Source organism: Rattus norvegicus, chromosome 4, assembly GCF_036323735.1.
Source record: "Rattus norvegicus strain BN/NHsdMcwi chromosome 4, GRCr8, whole genome shotgun sequence".
In the NCBI taxonomy this organism is placed as follows: Eukaryota; Metazoa; Chordata; class Mammalia; order Rodentia; family Muridae; genus Rattus; species Rattus norvegicus.
In genome coordinates, this window is record NC_086022.1 from 155,601,250 (window position 1) to 155,620,015 (window position 18,766).

The following is an 18,766-nucleotide window of genomic DNA, read 5'->3' on the forward strand; positions in this document are numbered from 1 at the left end:
TTTGCTACTGGCAGGAAAGTGAGAAACATGGTGGAAGACTCAAGTACAATACTGTATAGCTGGTGATAATGTTATAAACAGAGCCACTTAATTTTAGATTAGTTTAGTCAATAGTATTTGTATTGCAGTATGCCAATTTAAAACCAGTCACCATTATTTGTATAGAATAATGCATCATTTATTTAAATCTTTTGGAAACCTTTAAAAAGTCCCTGGGGACACTCACCAGTTGTCAATGGTTTCTTGTGTACTGTTCTGTAGCCTCCCTTTTGAAAGAGTGAATGCTCTTTTTGAGGCTATTACCAGAGGGTAAGTTAGCTGGCAGTTCCCGTCCTGGATCTTTTGGTTTTTCTGTCTTAATAGTTAATGCATCATTTGTAGATTAAAGACTTTTATATGGAAACAAGATTTAGATATAAATATTTGGCAAACGTTCTTTAGCCAAGACTCAAAGAGATGTGATTGATAACTGAACTTGCAGTAATAATGTAGGAAATAAGATTCCATGAGAATGTCACACCAAGAGAAAAGTCTGATATGGTGGTTCATGCCTATAATTCCAGCAGAAGATCACCTACCACACTCCTCAGGCTGGGCTGGCCAGGCTGGTGTACAGAGTAGCACCTTTCCTTTAGTAAAAAACAAAATAGAAAAAAAAAAAAAGAGCTGGGGGAGTTTCCTCAGTGGTTTGTGTCTGTGCAGTTGCATCCTCAGAAAGCAGAGATAGCATCAAAGAATAATATAAAAGGGATCCAGGATCCATATAATATAATCCATATAATATAAAAGGGATCCAGGGAGGTTCATGATGTCAACTTTCAGCTTTCTCCTACTTTTGTCTACCTCTTTGTTCACAAAACCTCACACATATACATAGCAGTGACTCCATATAGTTCTCCAACCTCCTGCAGAAACTCCATATACACACAACCCTCCCTACAAACTCACATAAATCCCTCCACAACTCCCTATAAAAACTCACATACACATGAAAATAAAAAGTTTGTATTTGAAATAACCGTATAGAAAGGAGGTGACAAGGACTTTATTTTAGCAAACTCTACTTATAAACAAACTCATTAAATTCTAGAAGCTAATAGAATTAGTGAGGTTTTTTTGTTTGCTTTTGTTTGCTTATTTGTTTTAAATTCAGAAAGTTCCAGGAGGAAGGAAAGACAGTGAGGATTGAGGAAAAACCACAAAATCATAAGACAGTGTGTAAAACTACATTAATTTTGTGTACATTTTCAGAATTTGTTTCTATCGAGCACTGCTTACTGTGGTTGGTGCTCATGTGATGCTGATAACTGAGGCTCTTTCACAGGGCCGGGGAGATGGGTCTGCAGTTAAGAGCAATTGCTGCTTTTAGAGAGCACCTACATTGGATGGCTTACAAACTGCCTACAACTCTAGCTCCAGGTCTGTTGCCACTAGCTTCAGAGGGTTCCTACACTCACATGCACATGCAGACACATAATTAAAAAGAAAGTCTTTGAAGGAAAAAGAAGATTCCTAGCTTTCTGCAGAAGTCTGATCTGGCAGGAGACTTGTGCAGTTTGCATTTTGAATAAAATACTCTATAGGAGATCGTGTGATTTTTGATCCACAGACTACTTACTGAAAAATGACTTACCAGAAGGATTTTCAGAGTTTTAGAGTGTGCTTTTGAAAAACAAGTAAAAAACCAAAATAAGTCTTTAACAATAAAAACAAGAGGGCCATTGAGCCTGAATCAGCCCTCCTCTGTAACCAGACAAGACCTCAAGTGGAAGGATTGGGACACCAACTCAACCTCAAAACCTCCAGCCTACAGTTTGTCTAGCCTGTAGGGTGTGCTGGGATCTGAGCCTAGCATAATCACCATCATAGAGACCAGAGAGACTTGTTCAACAACTGATAGAAGTAGATGAAGAGTCCCACAGTCAAATATTCAGGGAGTCCTGTGGAGGAGGTGGAGAGATCAGATCAGGGACACCACTAGAACAAGGCCCACAAAATCAACTGACTGGGACTCCAATGGCTCACAGAGATCAGGGAATCTGTTGGGTCTGACCTAGGTATTCTGCATATGTTTGTATATTATGGTTGTGTAGCTTGGTGTTCTTGTGGGGTTCTTAATAGTGGCAGTGGGGTCTGTCTCTGACTACCTTGCCTACTTGTGGGACCCTTTCCTTCATATGGGTTTTCTCATCTAGCCTTGATGTGAGAATTTGCGCCTGGTTTTGTTGTAGCTTGTTATGCTGTATTTGGTTGATATCCATGGAAGGCCTACTCCTTTCTGAGGGGGCGGGGATGAAGTAGGAATGGATCCAGGAGAAAGGGCAATTTTGGGGAGCAGGGTTTGTGTGTGTGGGGGGACTGAAGTCATATGTAATACTAGAAGAAGAATAAATAAAAAGGAAATAAATATAATGAAGTCGAGCAGTGGCAGCACATACCTTTTGTCCCAGTGTGGGTCACTTCCAGTCTGTTCTACAGAGTGAGTTCCTGGAGAATCAGGACTACACAAAGAAACCCTGTCTCACAAAACAAACAAACAAACAAACAAAAAACCTAAAACACATAACAGAAACAAGGCCCTCCTCCCCCCGAACCCTCAAAATTTAAAGTAAGTGCCCAGGTGTGATAGTGCATGCCTTGTGATCTCATGGTTCAAGGCCAGCCTGAGCTATATGAGTCTCTTTCACCCTCCAACCTCAATAGATTAAAAAAAAAAAAAATAACATAGATGATACAATCTGAAATTATAATATTTACTAAAGCCAGCACTCTAATCACTGCAGCCCTGGTGCTAAAACAAAATTTTCATATTCAGTGTGCTTTCTTGACGTAACCTGGTTTTTGAATACTTTATTGTTCACAAACATAACTTTTTTATTTTTTTCCAGAGCTGAGGACTGAACCCAGAGCCTCTACCACTGACCTAAATCCCCAACCCCAGACATAGCATTTTTAATATGGAAATATTTGTGGCAGAAGTCAAGAGAAGTTCTTAAAGATAGTTATACATAAATGTAGTCATTGTGTCCAGATTTCTGTCTCTATCAAAGAAAATACAGAGATGAGACAAAGTAAGGCTTTAGGGGGATTTATCATAGCAAAGGTAGGTCTTGAATAGCAGGTGGGGAGTGGTGGGATTGGCAAGAGTTGCTTGACTTGGGGCAAGCCTTAATGGAAATCAGTTATGAGTTAAGGTGGGAAACGTTAGAGAATTTCAGGAAATGGTTGTGATTTTTTTTTTTTCCTAAAACACTATGTCCCTTTTCTGTATGTATGCACCCTAAGCAAGCCTCTAAAGATTTCCTGTGTGTGGTGGGCTTCAGGTGCGTGCTGGCAGTTCCCAAGGCTATGAGATGGAGGATGTCATTGTAATGAAGTACAGACCTTTAGTGGTCATCTCCATTGGCATGGTGTCCTGCTGTACGAAAGTTCTGTGATACGTCGTCCTTAACTTCACTTGAGGTTTGCCTGTTTCCTTACAGTTGTCTAATTTATTGCTTCTTAGACTTTTCCCACTCAGGATTGCTTTACACCCAGTAAATTTTAATATGACTTGGATATATAAATAAAAACTAGATATACAAGTCAAACATTTACTGTTAATAAACCGTAAAGAAATGTAAGATAGTGTTTTAGTATACATATCTTACCATTTAGTAAACACAAAATCATTCATATACTAATGAATTTGACTGACTTGCCTATTTTTACATGATGAATTAACATTTTTAATCTCACTCATTTGCCCAGTATTTCAATTTTTCTGCCAAAATCTTACTTTAAACAAAATTTTACTATGTAGCCACAAGGGACCTGGAACTCATGCATAAACCAGGTTGGCCTTGGAATTCACAGAGAACCACCTGCCTCTGCCTCCTGAATGTGAGGATTAAAAGTGTATGCCATCATGCCTAGCAGTCTTAATTTTTTAAAGTGAAATTTAAACTGGAAACCCAAATTTTAAAATCAAGTATTCTAACATAACACAACCCATTGCTGTACTAATTTGGCACTTCTATGCTGAGGAATTATAGATAGTAGGAAATGTTAAATCCTTGTTTTCTGTAATTAAACCATTATGTTTCTGTAAGAGCAGAAAACTTGAGGTGTTGGGAGGCAGAGGCAGGTGATTCGGAGTGCCTGTTCTGTGTAGTGAGTTCCAGGACAGTTAGTTATATTGTGAGACTCTGTCTTTAGAAAGCAAACAACGAAAGAGCAGAAAAGTTCATTTTGTGCCATAAAAGCACTGTAGTTCATAACATGCAGTAGTCTTGAGATGAAACATTTCAGGAAGCCTTTGTCTGCTTGGTGTTAGTTACATGGCACCCATGCAGAGTACACATGCTATGTGCTCAGAACCAAGACCACAGTGCAGTCACAGAATGAACTACAGCTGAGCACTGCCTCAGACTTGATGTGTTTGCTTTTTTGAATTTTTTATTAACTATCCATTCAGAAACCTTTAACTATTGCCCAAGTTTTTCCAACCCCCACTTTCAATTATGCATTCCTGCATGGGAACAAGACCCACAGTTTTTAACACCCCACCCTCAGTTATCTAGCCCTGTATGAGGATGAGACTATAGTTTAAGAAGCTGTGGTCTAGCCTATTTCAGAAGCAAAACCAAAAACACCCAAGCAAAACAAGTTGTTGCCTTGTTTTTAATAAACAAAACAGGAATCTTTCTCTCTTAAATATGAATGGAGCAAGAATAATTTTGCCCCACTCCCTTTTTCCTTTCCTTCTCATCCATCCCTCTTTCCCAACTTCTGTTTCATTTCTAATGTGCCTTTCTTTTCATTTGTAGTTATTAATCTAGGACATTGGCATATACTTACACAGATATTCCTCTAATAAAAAAAATATAGCTTATGCAAGTAATAGCATTTACATGAGGCTATCAGAGTCCAGTCAGGGCAGCAGCACTGGACTAAGAAGGCGGAGGCACAGGTGCTCTGTGAGTTATACTGGGAGACTGTCACAGGCTGAGAGACTGGCTCTGGAAGCAGGGGTGCACATTCCCCTTGTTTCAGTATGAAAGATTCTAATGCTTCATTTTAAAGTGCAGATTGGAAGCTGGACATGGGGGCCACAGTGTTACCCGGTGCTAAGGAAGCTAAAGCAGGAGGTGAATGGGAAGCCAGTCTTGAGCTACCCAGCAAATGTTCTTTTTCTCTTTTGACTTGGGGTACCCAGTGGTTTCCAGACAAGCATATTTGTTTGAGCTCCCCCACCCAAGTAAAAAGACGGGAATGGTGGCTTTTGGTTTCACCTAATGGGCTTATAAATCTGCATATCTGTAAGACATGAAGAAAAAAGACAGAAGTTGGGCATCAAGTTAGACCTAGTGTGCTTTAAGCTAAGTTTTACATGCTTTATTCTACCAATTGGTAATACTACTTGGGGTACTTTTTCTGTTAAAAATTCTGTTTGGATTCTTGTAAATCTTGGAAGATTCAGAAAGGCAAAGGGCCAGAGAGATGGCTCAGTGGGTAAAGAGGACTGCCAAGCCTGACAACCTGATTCCCTATAATCAACAGGATTACTGATCCATCCCGGTAGTGGAAGAAGAGCAACCCCAGAAGGTTGTCCTAGCCTCCATATGGGCACTCACGTACCCAAGCACACTTGATGAATAAAAACGGTTTCACTTTGCTTTGTGATAAGGTCTTCCAATGCAATTCTGTCTGACTGTCCTGGATCTTGCTGTGTAGGCCAGGTTGACCTTAAACTCATTGTGATTTATCGTTCTCTATCCTCTTGAGTGTTGGGAACAAAACTGTTTCTGCTTTAAATGAAGAAGGGCAGGCATCCTGTAGGTAGCAAAAATTTTGTATAGTCTGTCCAGAATCAGAGGACAAATAGTGATAAATTACTGAAAAATCATGATCAAACTCACCCTTTGGAATTTGCCGATCTGCCCAAGAGAAGGGAAGCCTTAAGAGACTGTTGGTTTTGCAAATAGAATGACTAAAAGGAAAGCTTGACTTTTTTGAGCAGTGTAACCCTCCTTATTTATTTGGACTTAGAGCTCTCTAGAGCCATTTCTAGGCAGCCTCTTATTCCTCCTGCTCTCTTGCCTGTTTTTTGTTCTACCTCACGTTAGTGGACTCCACCTCTATTCAGGAGTTTTTATAGTCTCTTGATAGACAAGCTGACAGACAATATGAATACAGGAGAAAATGTATAAATGTTGACATTGGCAGAAAAATTCCTAAGAAAACATTTTGAAATCTGAGACAAGAGAAAACAAATGTTATTCAACTGTTTAGTAACAGTTCTATCACCAAAACCAAGGTTGTTCATACAAATTGCAGCAAAAGATTTATTCTGCTCCTACACTTACCAGGTAACCTATGCTGGACATAAGATAGATCTTGCATCTGCTTAGATGGTTTCCTATGGAGCTAAAGCCAGTCCCACATTTGTCACTTTTCCATGTTTTTGTTTTGCAGTTTGCTTTCATGGTTGATTACAGACAGTGTGGCTGTTGCTCATTAATATAGAGAGTTAATTCTTTAGCTGCAATATGAGAAAGTAAATAAGCCGTTCTTTATTATAGCTGGTAAAAAGCATCACCAAAGTGGACATGAACCCATCCACAGGAGGCATTACAGAAATACTAATATTGTCTTCTTTACACAAAACTTGGCTCTGCTTTTAATACGTAGAACTAATCAGAGCAAGCTAAGGCCAAGCTATAAATTTCTTCTTCCTGTACCAAAACCAAAGGGGGTTTATTTACTAGTAAGAATACACTCCAGTTTACTGTATTAGGTATATCAAGACAAGTAGAAATATTCTTTCAGGTGAGAAGACCCTCATCCAGTAAATAAATACCCTAAAAATATTATTCCACAGAAACAATATATTCTTACTTAACACAAAGAAAAAAGTATTGATTTGATCTTTGTGGGTTTTTTCAATGTATTAAGGTTTTATCTTTTTATTTTGTGCTATTCTTTGCTACCATTAACCATTTGTTGCAGTTCTTTAACTCATTACACAGTATAAATTTCTAGTATAGTTTTTTTTTCTTTTTTTTTCTTTTTTTTTTTGGAGCTGGGGACCGAACCCAGGGCCTTGTGCTTGCTAGGCAAGTGCTCTACCACTGAGCTAAATCCCCAACCCCTCTAGTATAGTTTTGAACAAAACACAAAGGCATTGATTTCATTGAACAAGAGACCTAAGTTAGGACAATGTGTGCTGCTTCGTTGTAGAAGAAAGAGGCAAGAACATACAGATAGAAGAGTCACAGTTCTGGCCACCAGGAATCTGTTTCATAACAAACCCCCACCCCTAACTGTTTTGCCTGCATGTATGTAAGTGTACTGTACATTTATTTGAGGAGGTCTGAAGAGGGCTCTAGATTTCCTGGAACTGGAGCCAAAAGCAGGTATAAACCCCCATGTGAGTCCTGGAATTGACACACACCCCACCCCCATTCTCAGCATCAAGTGCTTATAACTGCTGAGTCTTCTCTCTATCTAGAAATAGGATTTGTTGTTTGCACTGTGTACCCAAGGCTAACTGGTCCAGGAGCTTCTTCCACCTGGTTGTATGAGTGCTTTGTTTATACCTCATCCAATTTTGCATTGAGTTCAAGGATTCAAGCATTCTAAGCAGCTGGGCACTCAGTAATGCTGAGATGTTTGTAAATTGCTTTAAGGATATACTTTTTTATATACATATCTTCCATAATTAAAACATTCTTAATGATGTAAGCTCACTGTTAGAAGCTTTTGCAGTTGATTTGTACCTCGTTGTTAATACAACGTGTCTTACAACCATATGTCATTTCCAGTTCTGAGGACTCCTGCACATACCTGGTGCTCATAAACTGGTTCAGGGAAACACACGTATTAAATGAATAGCTTATAACTTATAAATTTTGTAGATAGTCTTCACAAGTCCCATTTGTTACTATATAGCAGTTTTAACAAATCCCAATTGTTACTATGTAGTATTCAGGAGTTTCTTATGAGCCAGCAAGATGTCTCCTAATTAATTAAAGGTGGTTGCACCCAGGGTTGATAACTCAAAAGTCCAATCCTTGGAACCTATATAGTGGAAGGAGAGAAATGGACCTTTCCAAGTTGTCCTGTTGGCTCCACACACATCCCTCACACGAACATATATCTTAAGCACACAAAATAGCAAATCTAGCATAATTTTTCAGAAGGTCTCTGTAGTAAATAAACTGTGACTGACAAAAGGCTTTCTGCCAGGAAAGCTTCCTCAGTGGTGCCTCTGCTCCAAATGGATTCCGTTCAACTTCAAATGCTTCAGCCCCTGGGTTTCATTGTTGCCCTAGAGCCATAGGCTTCTCATTATACTTAGAACTTTCATGAAGCACTACTTGCCCAACATTGTCACAGAAAGGCAGCTATTGGAAACTTCGGTGTGCTGGGGCAATAGCAAGTATGAGGGATGCACTATAATTGCTCACAAGTCACTCACCGTCACAGAGAGAGTCTAAGCAGGACTCAAGAAATTACTAGTCCTGCTGTCAGATTTTTCTACTCATAGAAGGTATTTTTGGGCAAAAATAAAAAGTCTGACTTCCATCCCTGACATTTACATAGTGGAAAAGAGAGAACCAATTACTAAAAATTGTCCTTTGACCTCTACGTTGATAAATAAATAGTGCATAAATGGGTTACTACTGTTGATCACCCTGAAGAACAATTTTGAATACTGTGTAAGGAATTTCTTGTCCTTTTTTTATGTGTGCCTGGAGCTGCAGGAGACCAGAAGAGGGTATTAGATCCTCTCAAACACGGAGTTGATTGTTAGCTGCTATGTTGGTTCTGGGAAGTCAGATTATTAATATTGATAGCTGGGATATGCTCTGAATGTAATTTAATTTCCCTTTAGTAAGAGGTAGGTGAGTTGAATGTGGTGCTACATTCCTTTAATTTCAGCTCGCAGAAGGCAGAGGCAGGCAGAGTTCAAGGCCAATCTGATCTACATAGTGAGTAGTTGGTTAGCCAAAGCTATGTAGTGAGATCCTGGCTAAATGGACAAAGATCTTTTGCTCCTAAGCTTTACAACCCAAGTTTGATCCCTGGGACCAACATGATGCCAGGAGAAAATGGATTACTGTAAATTGTCCCCTCAGCTCCATACATGTGCAGATATCATGGCACATATGATTGATTGATAGGTAGATGGATAGATGTATATATCTAATTTTATAAATTAATGAAGTTTTATTACTTAGATTCTTTATTAGTGAGTACACACTTGAGTCCTGTCCAGCAATTTTGAAGGACTATCAGGATGAGCTGCTACATAGTTAGCATTCTTTAAGGACAATTTTGGCATACAGTTTTGGTATTTCTTTGTTTATTGTTTTGTGTGTAGGTGGTGGCTCTGCACAGGAGAATGGTTCTCTCCTATGGAGTCTGGGTTTGAACCCCACTCATCAGGCATGTACTCTTGCCCATCCTGTCAGGCTGCATCATTAAGATTATGTGAGGGCTTTTTTTTTTTTTTTTTTTTTTTTGCTTTTATGTGGTGTTGGATATGAAAATTACACAGGCTGGAGAATTGGATCAGAAGTTAAGAACATTGTCTACTCTCCCAGAATTCCTGAGTTCAATTCCCAGAAACCACATGATTGCTCATAACCATCTATAATGAGATCTGGTGTCCTTTTCTGGTATGCAGGTGTACACGTAGGCAGAATGCTTTAGACATAATAAATACATCTTTTAAAAAAAGGAAGAAAATTACACAGATACAGTGTTTGTATATTCAATGTATGATCCAAAGCATTTTTCTTTATTGAATGTAGCCAAGAGAAGCCAAAAAAAATACTGGGAAAAATGTTAGCACCTTCAGTGAATGTTGGTAAGTGACTTTGGAGCCTGGACTTCAGTTGTGGAAACTCTTTGTGTCCTTTCTCCTCTCTTTATCCATTTATACCTTTTATACCAAATTACACCTTTTTGTTTACCCTTTGTCCCTCTGTGATCGTCTTCATGTTCAAATTCTGGACTAGTTTCTTATCTTGTTATGCTTGTTTTCAGATTACTAAATGTAGCCCTCAGCCATTTTGCAATGCCCATAGGCCATAAATGTCAGAATAACATTTTATATATTTAAAGTTACATAGGTTTTCATGGCCTTAATGTCCACAGCTGCCGTACAACACTCACCAGGTTTTTAACATCAAGATCCACCAGCTAACCCACCCAGGAGGGAATAGTTTCTCCCAGAGCTGATGAAATATTTGTCCCCCACAACAAAATGTCTCTCCCCAAGGGCAAGGTTGGGTAAACACTAGCAGGTTCTTTATCTTGCGATTTTGCACTATTGATAGCATGAAGTTTATCTTTATCCCCTTTGGATTCTGATAATTTTTTCAAAGAGAACTCATACTATAGGGGTTAATTAACTTTAATATTCTATCTCTCTAACAAGATTTTAAGATAATCCAACTCAAAGGGGTCAATGTTTAAATATAGTCTATTACTAATTTAAAAAACAACTTAACATTTCGTTCTTAGATATTGCCTATAGTTTTCTCAGAGTGTCTTGTTAATGAGGGTTTTGATGAACTTTTCTTCATCTCCACATCAGCATCCTGACTGTCCCTCGGAGTTTCGGGGTATCCATCACTTGGAATTGAAAATATTTATTGCCTGTTTCCTATTCTGGATAGATCCCTTGCTACATAGGTGGTAGGAAGGAGCTCTCTCTGTCTCTCTTTCTCTTTTTAGCATTATTTATTAGTCTGTTTATGTACATGTGGGTTTGCATACAGAAGGCCAGAAGAAGACATAACTCTCCATCTCTTCCTCTAAGGCAGACTTCCTGCGTCTCAGCCATCAAACACCAGCAGTCTAAATGTATGCACCACACCAAGAAAAATCCCACCGGGATTACAAATTATATGGCCAAATGGCACCCAGTATTTCTACATGACTGCAGGGGTCAGGAGTGTGTAGCAAATACACTCACTCACTGAACCACCCCTCTAGCCCTTATATATTGTTGATCAAATTACAACTTGTTTAAAACTTAATTGATTTTTTTCCTACCTACGCTTAATTGTAAAAAGCTGAAGACTCTACTTCTGAGGTGTCTTCATTTCTTTCATGTCCATTTTCATCCTTTCAGCATATCATCCTAACTCTTTTTCCCAGAACTCAAGTCTCCCTCCCTGACAACAGGTCCTGCCAATGTCTACATTAACCTTTCAGGGTCGATTAATCTTTCCTTCAAAAGCCAATGGTTTTTTAAAAGAATAATTTTCTTTTTAATAATGTGTATGTGTATTTATCTGCACTGGGGTGTGTACACAAGAGGACAGGTGCCCACTGAAGCCAGAGGGGGAGGCATTGGATTCCTTGGAGCTGTCTGTAAGCTTCTCAGTATTGCTGCTCTTCTGCAAGAGCAGTTTATGCTGTTAACTTCTGAACCATCTCTCCAGCCTCAAGCCATAGTTTTTATCACTATTCCATCTCCAAGCCACTCTTTTTTTTTTTTTTTGGTTCTTTTTTTCGGAGCTGGGGACCGAACCCAGGGCCTTGCGCTTCCTAGGTAAGCGCTCTACCACTGAGCTAAATCCCCAGCCCCCAAGCCACTCTTATCTAAATGCCCCCTGCCCTCACCCCTACCCACCCTCCATCTCCCCACCCGCAAAAAAGGGGAGTGGTGAGTCCTGGTTGAGGACAGAGAAGACCAATAGTTTCTGATGCTTGGACTGTCATTTGAAGTAGCTTCCAGAAGTAGTTCTCTGACAGTCTCCTCCTTTAACTAATTTTATGCAAATAATCTAATTAAGAATACCTTCCCCTGCTGCTAGGACCAACAGTCAAAACAAAGGCAAAGTAAGACTGTTCAGGAAGCTGTGCCATTTTTACCCTGTAGTTTCCTGTATCCTGCCCCTGGGTGATAGGACCAGCTGCCCCACATGCCCTAATTGGAAAACTGACTGTAGTCATGAAATCTTGACATCCCATCCTAGTCCCTGGTAGCAGAAGTTGGGTATGGCTAGTCAGGAACCTGTTTTTCCAGAGTTCTTCTCTGCATGGCCATGCTTGCCCAGTGTCCTAGCCTCCTAGAACATGACAGATGAAACACTTTCTGGCCTTTAAGTAGTCTGGACGTTCCACGGAGCTGCAGGAATCGCCTGCTCCTCCCTGCTCACCTCCTCCTTTACCCTCCCCTCTCTGATATTGCACATATTTATAGAAACTTGCACTCTAGGTTTACTTTGTTTGTTGGTATAATTAATGTTTTCCAGTGAAATTGGTGTTTTAGAGTTGCATTCAACTTTGAGGGAAGGTTATTTTAGATCCATTCTGCTTCATGAGGAAAAAAAAATGATTACAGCAAAACAGCAAAACAAACCCTCAGCCTTTAGAAGTATACAGGATAAGCTGCTGGGCCAACTAAAAATGTTTATAGCTGGTTCCAGGTCCCTGAGCATTATAGGCACTCTATCTGATTTATACTTTTCAGTCTAAATTGGCATGGCACATGCCTTTGGGATTAAATTAATTTATACCAAGTGAGAAAGCATCAGCTGTCAAAGTCAGGGGTGCCTTCTGGAGACCAGCGTGCTTTTTTCTTCCAGCATTCTGAGCTTACACTCCAGGCATTCTCTCTTGGACAGCAGCTGGGAGAGCCCTTCGTGGGGCCTGCTGAGCATCCCTTTGTGCAGAAGTGGATCTGTTCTTACACAGGAGCAGATCTGACCCAGATCCTACATCGTCTTTGATCCATATGCACATTAGAAGGATTTTAGCTCTAAAAAAGTTAATGCAACAAACAGCCTATTCTTTAAGATGTTTTTGTTTGTTACTACTTTTCTGTCTTTAATGAATTCAAAGCATGATTGTGATTGATAGACAATTATGCAGATTTATGATCGTCCTCCTTATTTAGAAGTAGAAGATTTTTCTACCACCTCTTTTAGTAAGATTAAAGAAAATTTATACAAGGAACAGGAACATCCCAGCAGGCAAGAGAAAATATCAGTGTTGTTTAAGAGAGGGATTTAGGGATATCCTATCTTTAGACTGTCTATATAGTCACGTTCTTGTTTAGCAGGCAGGACTTTAGAAATAAGCAGTTAAGAATACTTTTCTGTAAGTGTGCTAAAAAGCCCCACTTTGTGTTCCTTTCCATTCATTGCCCAGTAGTGTGGGCTGTCCTTGCTCAGCTTGCACTCTTCCCCAGCAGCCATTGCACGGTGGAAAGATTGTTCTCCAGGGCAGGGAAAGTGGGGGGGCATTGATCAGGCTTTTCACTAATGAGCTGTGACGACAGCTGCAAGAGGGGCAAATCCTGTTACTCTCTTCACCTACTCTCTGAAGCTGCAGAGTGGATGGGAACAAGGTTCCCTTCTCTCTGTCGCTCTGCTGCCTTTTCTGCTGTTTCCTTTCCCTTCCTCTTCTGCCCCTGAGCATCTTGGCAAAGGTCACATTTCGGTACTCACAGTTCATTGCACACAGTGAAAGGGAGATACAAAAGAGTAGGAGAGAAAGTGAGAAAGGGAAAGGAAAAGGTTGGGGTGGAGATGTTTAGAAGGCTCTCTTGCTGCCTTAGTCTTAAGACTTAAGCTCTAGGTTGAAACCTTAAATAATAAGGCTTTGAATAACCTGGATTTCCAAGTAGTTCTTTGTAGGCAGCTTTATTAGAGCATGAACATGGTGGGCTGGGAGTTAAAGAGAATTTCAATTTCTGTTCAGAAACTTGTGAATTTTGAAGAAGATAGATAGTTTTATCTCTTAAATGTTTGTTCAAACTGTCTTTGTAAGGAGGACGACCTGTATTATTTACATATGTCAGAACATACTGCTCCATATTACTTAGCTCAATTTAGCAATATTTTTCTATTGATATTTTAAATTTTGGCAACAAATTTTAAAATTAAACTATTAAAATGATATCCCTATTAGCTGTTTTTAAGTTCAGTTCAGTAGTACTTGCTGCTACCATTTGAGTGCACATTTTAGTAGTGCTAAGTGTGTTCACGTGGATGTGACACACATCTCCAGAACTTTTTCATGTCTGAGATTCTATACCATTAAACTAACGTGGAAAAGGTTAACCAAGCTGGCTCTTTTGTTCTGCATAATTAAAATGGTTTCTCTGTTCTTTTGTTTTCTCCTCTAACATTCTTACTGTCCATTCTACCATAGAGTGAAAGAAAGGCATGTTTCACTGTAGTGTCTTTGGTTCATCTATTGGTACAGACTGCTGGGACTCTGTTACCTACAGGAGAGGATAAAGGAGGGGTTGAAGGAAACAAGTTTTCAGTGTGTAGCACTGGCTTGCCTAGCTCTGCCTCCTAGGTGCTGGCATTGAAGGTGTGGATCACTGAGTCTAGCTTTAATAACTCTCGACCTAGCATTCTCTGGAAAAGAAGAGAAGCATTCTCTGGCACTGTAGAAGTTCACAAGTAGAGCTGTGGGTATATATAGCCCAGTGGTGAGCTTTTGTCTATAATGAAGGTCTTGGGTTCCATCTCCAGCACAAAAGAGCTTGACTCAGTTATGTTTTGGTCAGTGTGGAGGACAAGGGGACATAGTAAATCCCATAGAAGTGTGTGTTACAGTATGTTAATGTAGCTGTGGCATTTTGGTGGTAGGACCACAAAGTGGAAGTCATCTGGGAACATTTGTAAAATTGTAAAGACAAGTGTCTTGAACATGACTTACATGAAGTTTATTGTTTACACAGTACACTTCAGGGAAAAGGAAACAGCATTGGTTGGGTAGTACAAGTTGTCTAGTGCACAGCAGACAGCCATGTCCCGAACTCACACGTCGGGGAAGGACGGGGGGAATGCTGGCTCCACAGCAAATGCTTTTTGAGGGCAATGTTCTTTTAGAACTACTGAGGCTAACTGGTCATAGCCTTATTTGTGCTTAGCAAGATCAACCAGGGTGCCAGACACTCAACATTCACCTGCGTCAGAGACAGGGGTGCTTAGTGGGACACACACACAGTCTCTAGAAGTGTCCCTTGTTGCTATGTGGCTCTTGTGGTGAAATGAGATTTGCTGGGAGACACCCACTGAGTTGTCTGTCTGGAGCCTGGTCTTTTATTGCCCTTCAGAGGTTTGTCTCCTCCTTGAAGATGTTTTGGTCCTGCCTCTGGTTGGTGTGGGCTGATGGCTCCCTATCTATGGCTTTGCTGGCAACACACTACTACTTGGTTCTGGTGTCAGGATGCTAAGAAGGAGTACCTCCATTTTTATTAATGATTGTGTGTGGCGTGCATGTGAAGAGGAGAGAACACCTTCACATGGCTCCTGAAGATGGAATTCTGGCTTGAGCAGCAAGTGCCTTTTCCCTTTGAGTCATCTTGCTGACCCCATTGAGTCTTTCTAAAGCAGAATGTTAATAAGGGAGAAGGAGAGGTAAGGTAGCTTTGTTTGCTCAAGAATACTGTGCTGGGTAACTAGGTCTCCCCCCCACCCCTTCCTCTGTCATTGTTTTACAGACTTGGAAAAGTCATTCTTTGAGACTCGTTTTGGAAATCATATTGCTATTGGAGCCCAGACTGGCCTTGAATGTTTTATTCTGCTCAAGCATTGAGATTGTAGGCCTAGCTATTTGCTGAGAGAGTTGAAATGTATGACCTGTAATTTACCTTACAGCTTAAGCTTCCCTGGGTTCTGATTTCCTCTCAAGTGAATAGCCTGGAACCTTTTACTGGTCAGAACAACTGGCCATTTATTTGGAATCTTGGCCTGGGAACATGTTTAAACCATGAACCTGTTGTTGTTGTTGGTGGTGGTGGTGGTGGTGGTGGTTTGTTTTGGTTTTTGTTTGTTTTTAGAGTCTCAAATAGCCCATTGCATTTTGAAAAAGAAAGACTTTCCAATTTAGGACTTTAAAATAATAAATAAACAATTCATTAGATTGCATAAAAAGTTCATTATTTCTCTATACTAGAAACAGACTGTTCACATTGTGTAACACACACACACACACACACACACACACACACACCCATGTAATTGTTGAGATCCAAAGTCACATGTCATGCTTTTGAGATAAGGTACCCAAAAGTTTAATACATCACTTCAGAGAATATTTTTGTATTAAAGGATTGAAAAGAGAAAAAAGATTACTGGTATTTCTCACTTCTACGTTTTGTCCATTGGCCCATCTCTTAATTTCTAAATTCTGTTTGGAGATCAGCTGTCTTCTGAAGCTTCCACCTGAACTTTCAGGGCAAGCGAATGTTCTTCACTTAGGATAAAGCTATTAACAGTCATTACCTCACATTTTCCCAGATGATGTAAGAATAATCTTATTCTAGCAATCTGCTTTCATCAGTCATTTAAATAGAGCCATACTGCATTCACCCAGTGCTGTTTCATTCAAAACATAGTATTCCTTAAAGCCGTTGTGGTAAATGGAGACTAATTTATAATCAGTCGTATGCTGCTTCTGTAGTCCTCATTGTCATTAAAATATGAAGCAAGGGGCTAAGGAAGTGACTTATTCTGTAAAGTGCTTTGCTATGCAAGTGTGAAGACTTGAGTTTGAATCTCCAGGACATATGTAGTCAGCTGGGGAGATACTTGTACAACCCTCACGCTGGGGAGACAGGGATCCAGGTTCAGTCTGGCAATCTCCAGTTTCAGTGGGAGACCTTGTCTCATAAATTAAGGTGGAGAAACAACTGGAAAAGACATCTCAACAACCTTCTGCCTGGTCACATTGCATATGTATATGTGAGGGCACACACTGTGGTGTGGCATATTTGATTATACAATTAGCATCAGTTCATTAAAGCAAATATTAAGTAATTTCAGTGTGAAGAAAGTAGATAGAAGGGAATGGGAATTAGTAAGCAATGAAGGAAATAAACTAGAATGCTAAACACTTGTTGTCCCTCTGAGAGTATACACGAGAAGAAGGGCAGCACTGTTTATGACAGTCCTTTATTTTCAGTAATTATTCTGTTGTTTGCAGTCTGAAGATGCTGAGGAGGGACAGTGCATTTAAACAAATCTCTGATCTCTTTCTCTCTCTTTCCTCTCTCAGGAGTTAGAGGCAGCTCTTCACAGAGATGACGTGGATTTTATCAGTGATCTGATTGCCTGCCTGCTTCAAGGCTGTTACCAGCGAAGAGACATCACGTGAGTAATCCTGGTCTTACTTCTTGCACAGTAACCCATTAACCTGCTGCTTTGGTAGCTCTACTCTCCTGTAACAAGCAAAAATCAGCATTGCTAGTACATAATAAAAATATTGGCTAACAAATTAAAATCGGGTGCCACTACATTCCTGAGACTTGTATGTCTTCTGTTCCCATAACTAGTACAGTAACAGAATTAACTTGGAGTCTGGTTCTTTCATGCTGTAGCATAAAAGTAGACAGCTTTCCAGTCCTGTTGAGATGTGAGGGCAGATGTTATCTGTGTGGACAAGTACAAGAACACAAGCTCTTTTCTTCACTTTGCTTTGAGTCTGAGTCTGTGTTGCCAAGGCTGGCATAGAACTCCTGAGCTTGTGAGATCTTTCTGCTTCAGCTTCCCAGGTACCTGTCTGTAGACATGGGTCATCAGCTTTCCTTTGATTTGATCCAAGTTGGAACAAAATAGGACAGACTCAACCAGAAGCCAATTACCCGGCTGCCCTGCCTAATCTTTGGGCCTTTTGAAACAATGTAGGTGTTCAGTTTATATTTTCAAGTAGTTAAAGACTGGAGAGGTGGCTCAGGGCTTTAGAGCACATACTTACAGGAGCGTGCACTTTGGGTGACACACACCTTCTTGTAACTCTAGTTCCCAGAACTCGGATCCCCTCTGTAGACACACCCATATAAATACATAATTTGAAAATACAATATTTTTTATTAAAAAAATGTTTCACATCATTTTGTCCTAGTTAACCAATGTGCTACACTGGTAAATTAGGCCTGGTGTTAATATGTAAGGAAACCTTCATATCTGCTGAAAGAGATAGACAGTGTTATTCAGAGTGTCGGTCTGAGAGTTGCTGGCCCCACCTCTGTAGTTCAGGGAGGACAAGTGCTAGAATTGGCCAGGCATTGGTGGCATTTGCCATTAATCCCAGCACTTGGGACGCAGAGGCAGGTGGATTTGTGAGAAACACTGTCTTGAAAAACCAACCAACCAACCAGTGCTGGAATTACAGTCATTCAACACCACCAGCATTGTCATCCTGAAAGTAGTTTTCTGACTTTTCATGTCAGCCTGCATGGCGGGTTTATTTTTGTGATATCCACAAACATGCTGTACTGACTTTTGGGTGAAATTTTGTGGTCATTGGTAAGGTGGCGGGTTAATTCATGGAATGCATTAAGTGTCCTCACTAGCTCATGTGTGGAAATCTGGTTTGCTCTGTCTGAGGCATTGCTAGTAAGTTTCTTTCAGGAAGTGTGATAGGGATCAGCTCTTGTGGCCTAGTTATGCTAAGCATGTTCTCTCCTTGAGTTATACTGCTAGCCCTAAAAACACTTGGCTATTGTCTCCACAGTACTTCATGGGTTTAAGAGGGAACCTTTGTGTTTGTTTGTTTGCCCTTCCCCTGTGTTTGTTTTTATTTTATTATTTTGAGGCAGGTTGAGATCCACCTGCCTGTCTCTGCCTCATGAGTGCAGGATTAAAGGAGTGTGCCCCCACCTGGTGCTCTGATGCCCATTTTGAGTAAAGTATATGTGTAGCACTATCTTTTTTTTTTTTTAAAGATTTATTTATTATATATGAGTACACTGTACTGTCTTCAGACACATCAGAAAAGGTCATCAGATCCTATTACAGAT

The 18,766-nt window shown here is 40.1% G+C and overlaps 1 protein-coding gene across 7 annotated transcripts in view; it reads left to right on the forward strand.

Annotated features, from left to right (window-relative positions):
• Cecr2 (CECR2, histone acetyl-lysine reader) overlaps positions 1 to 18,766 on the forward strand; it is a 107,678-nt gene that overhangs the window by 38,674 nt on the left and 50,238 nt on the right. For all 7 annotated transcript variants that reach the window (XM_008763251.4, XM_008763252.4, XM_039108208.2 and 4 more), the window contains exon 2: positions 17,023 to 17,117. In XM_008763251.4, coding sequence (XP_008761473.1) covers positions 17,023 to 17,117 — 95 coding nt within the window. The remainder of the gene's footprint in view (positions 1 to 17,022; positions 17,118 to 18,766) is intronic.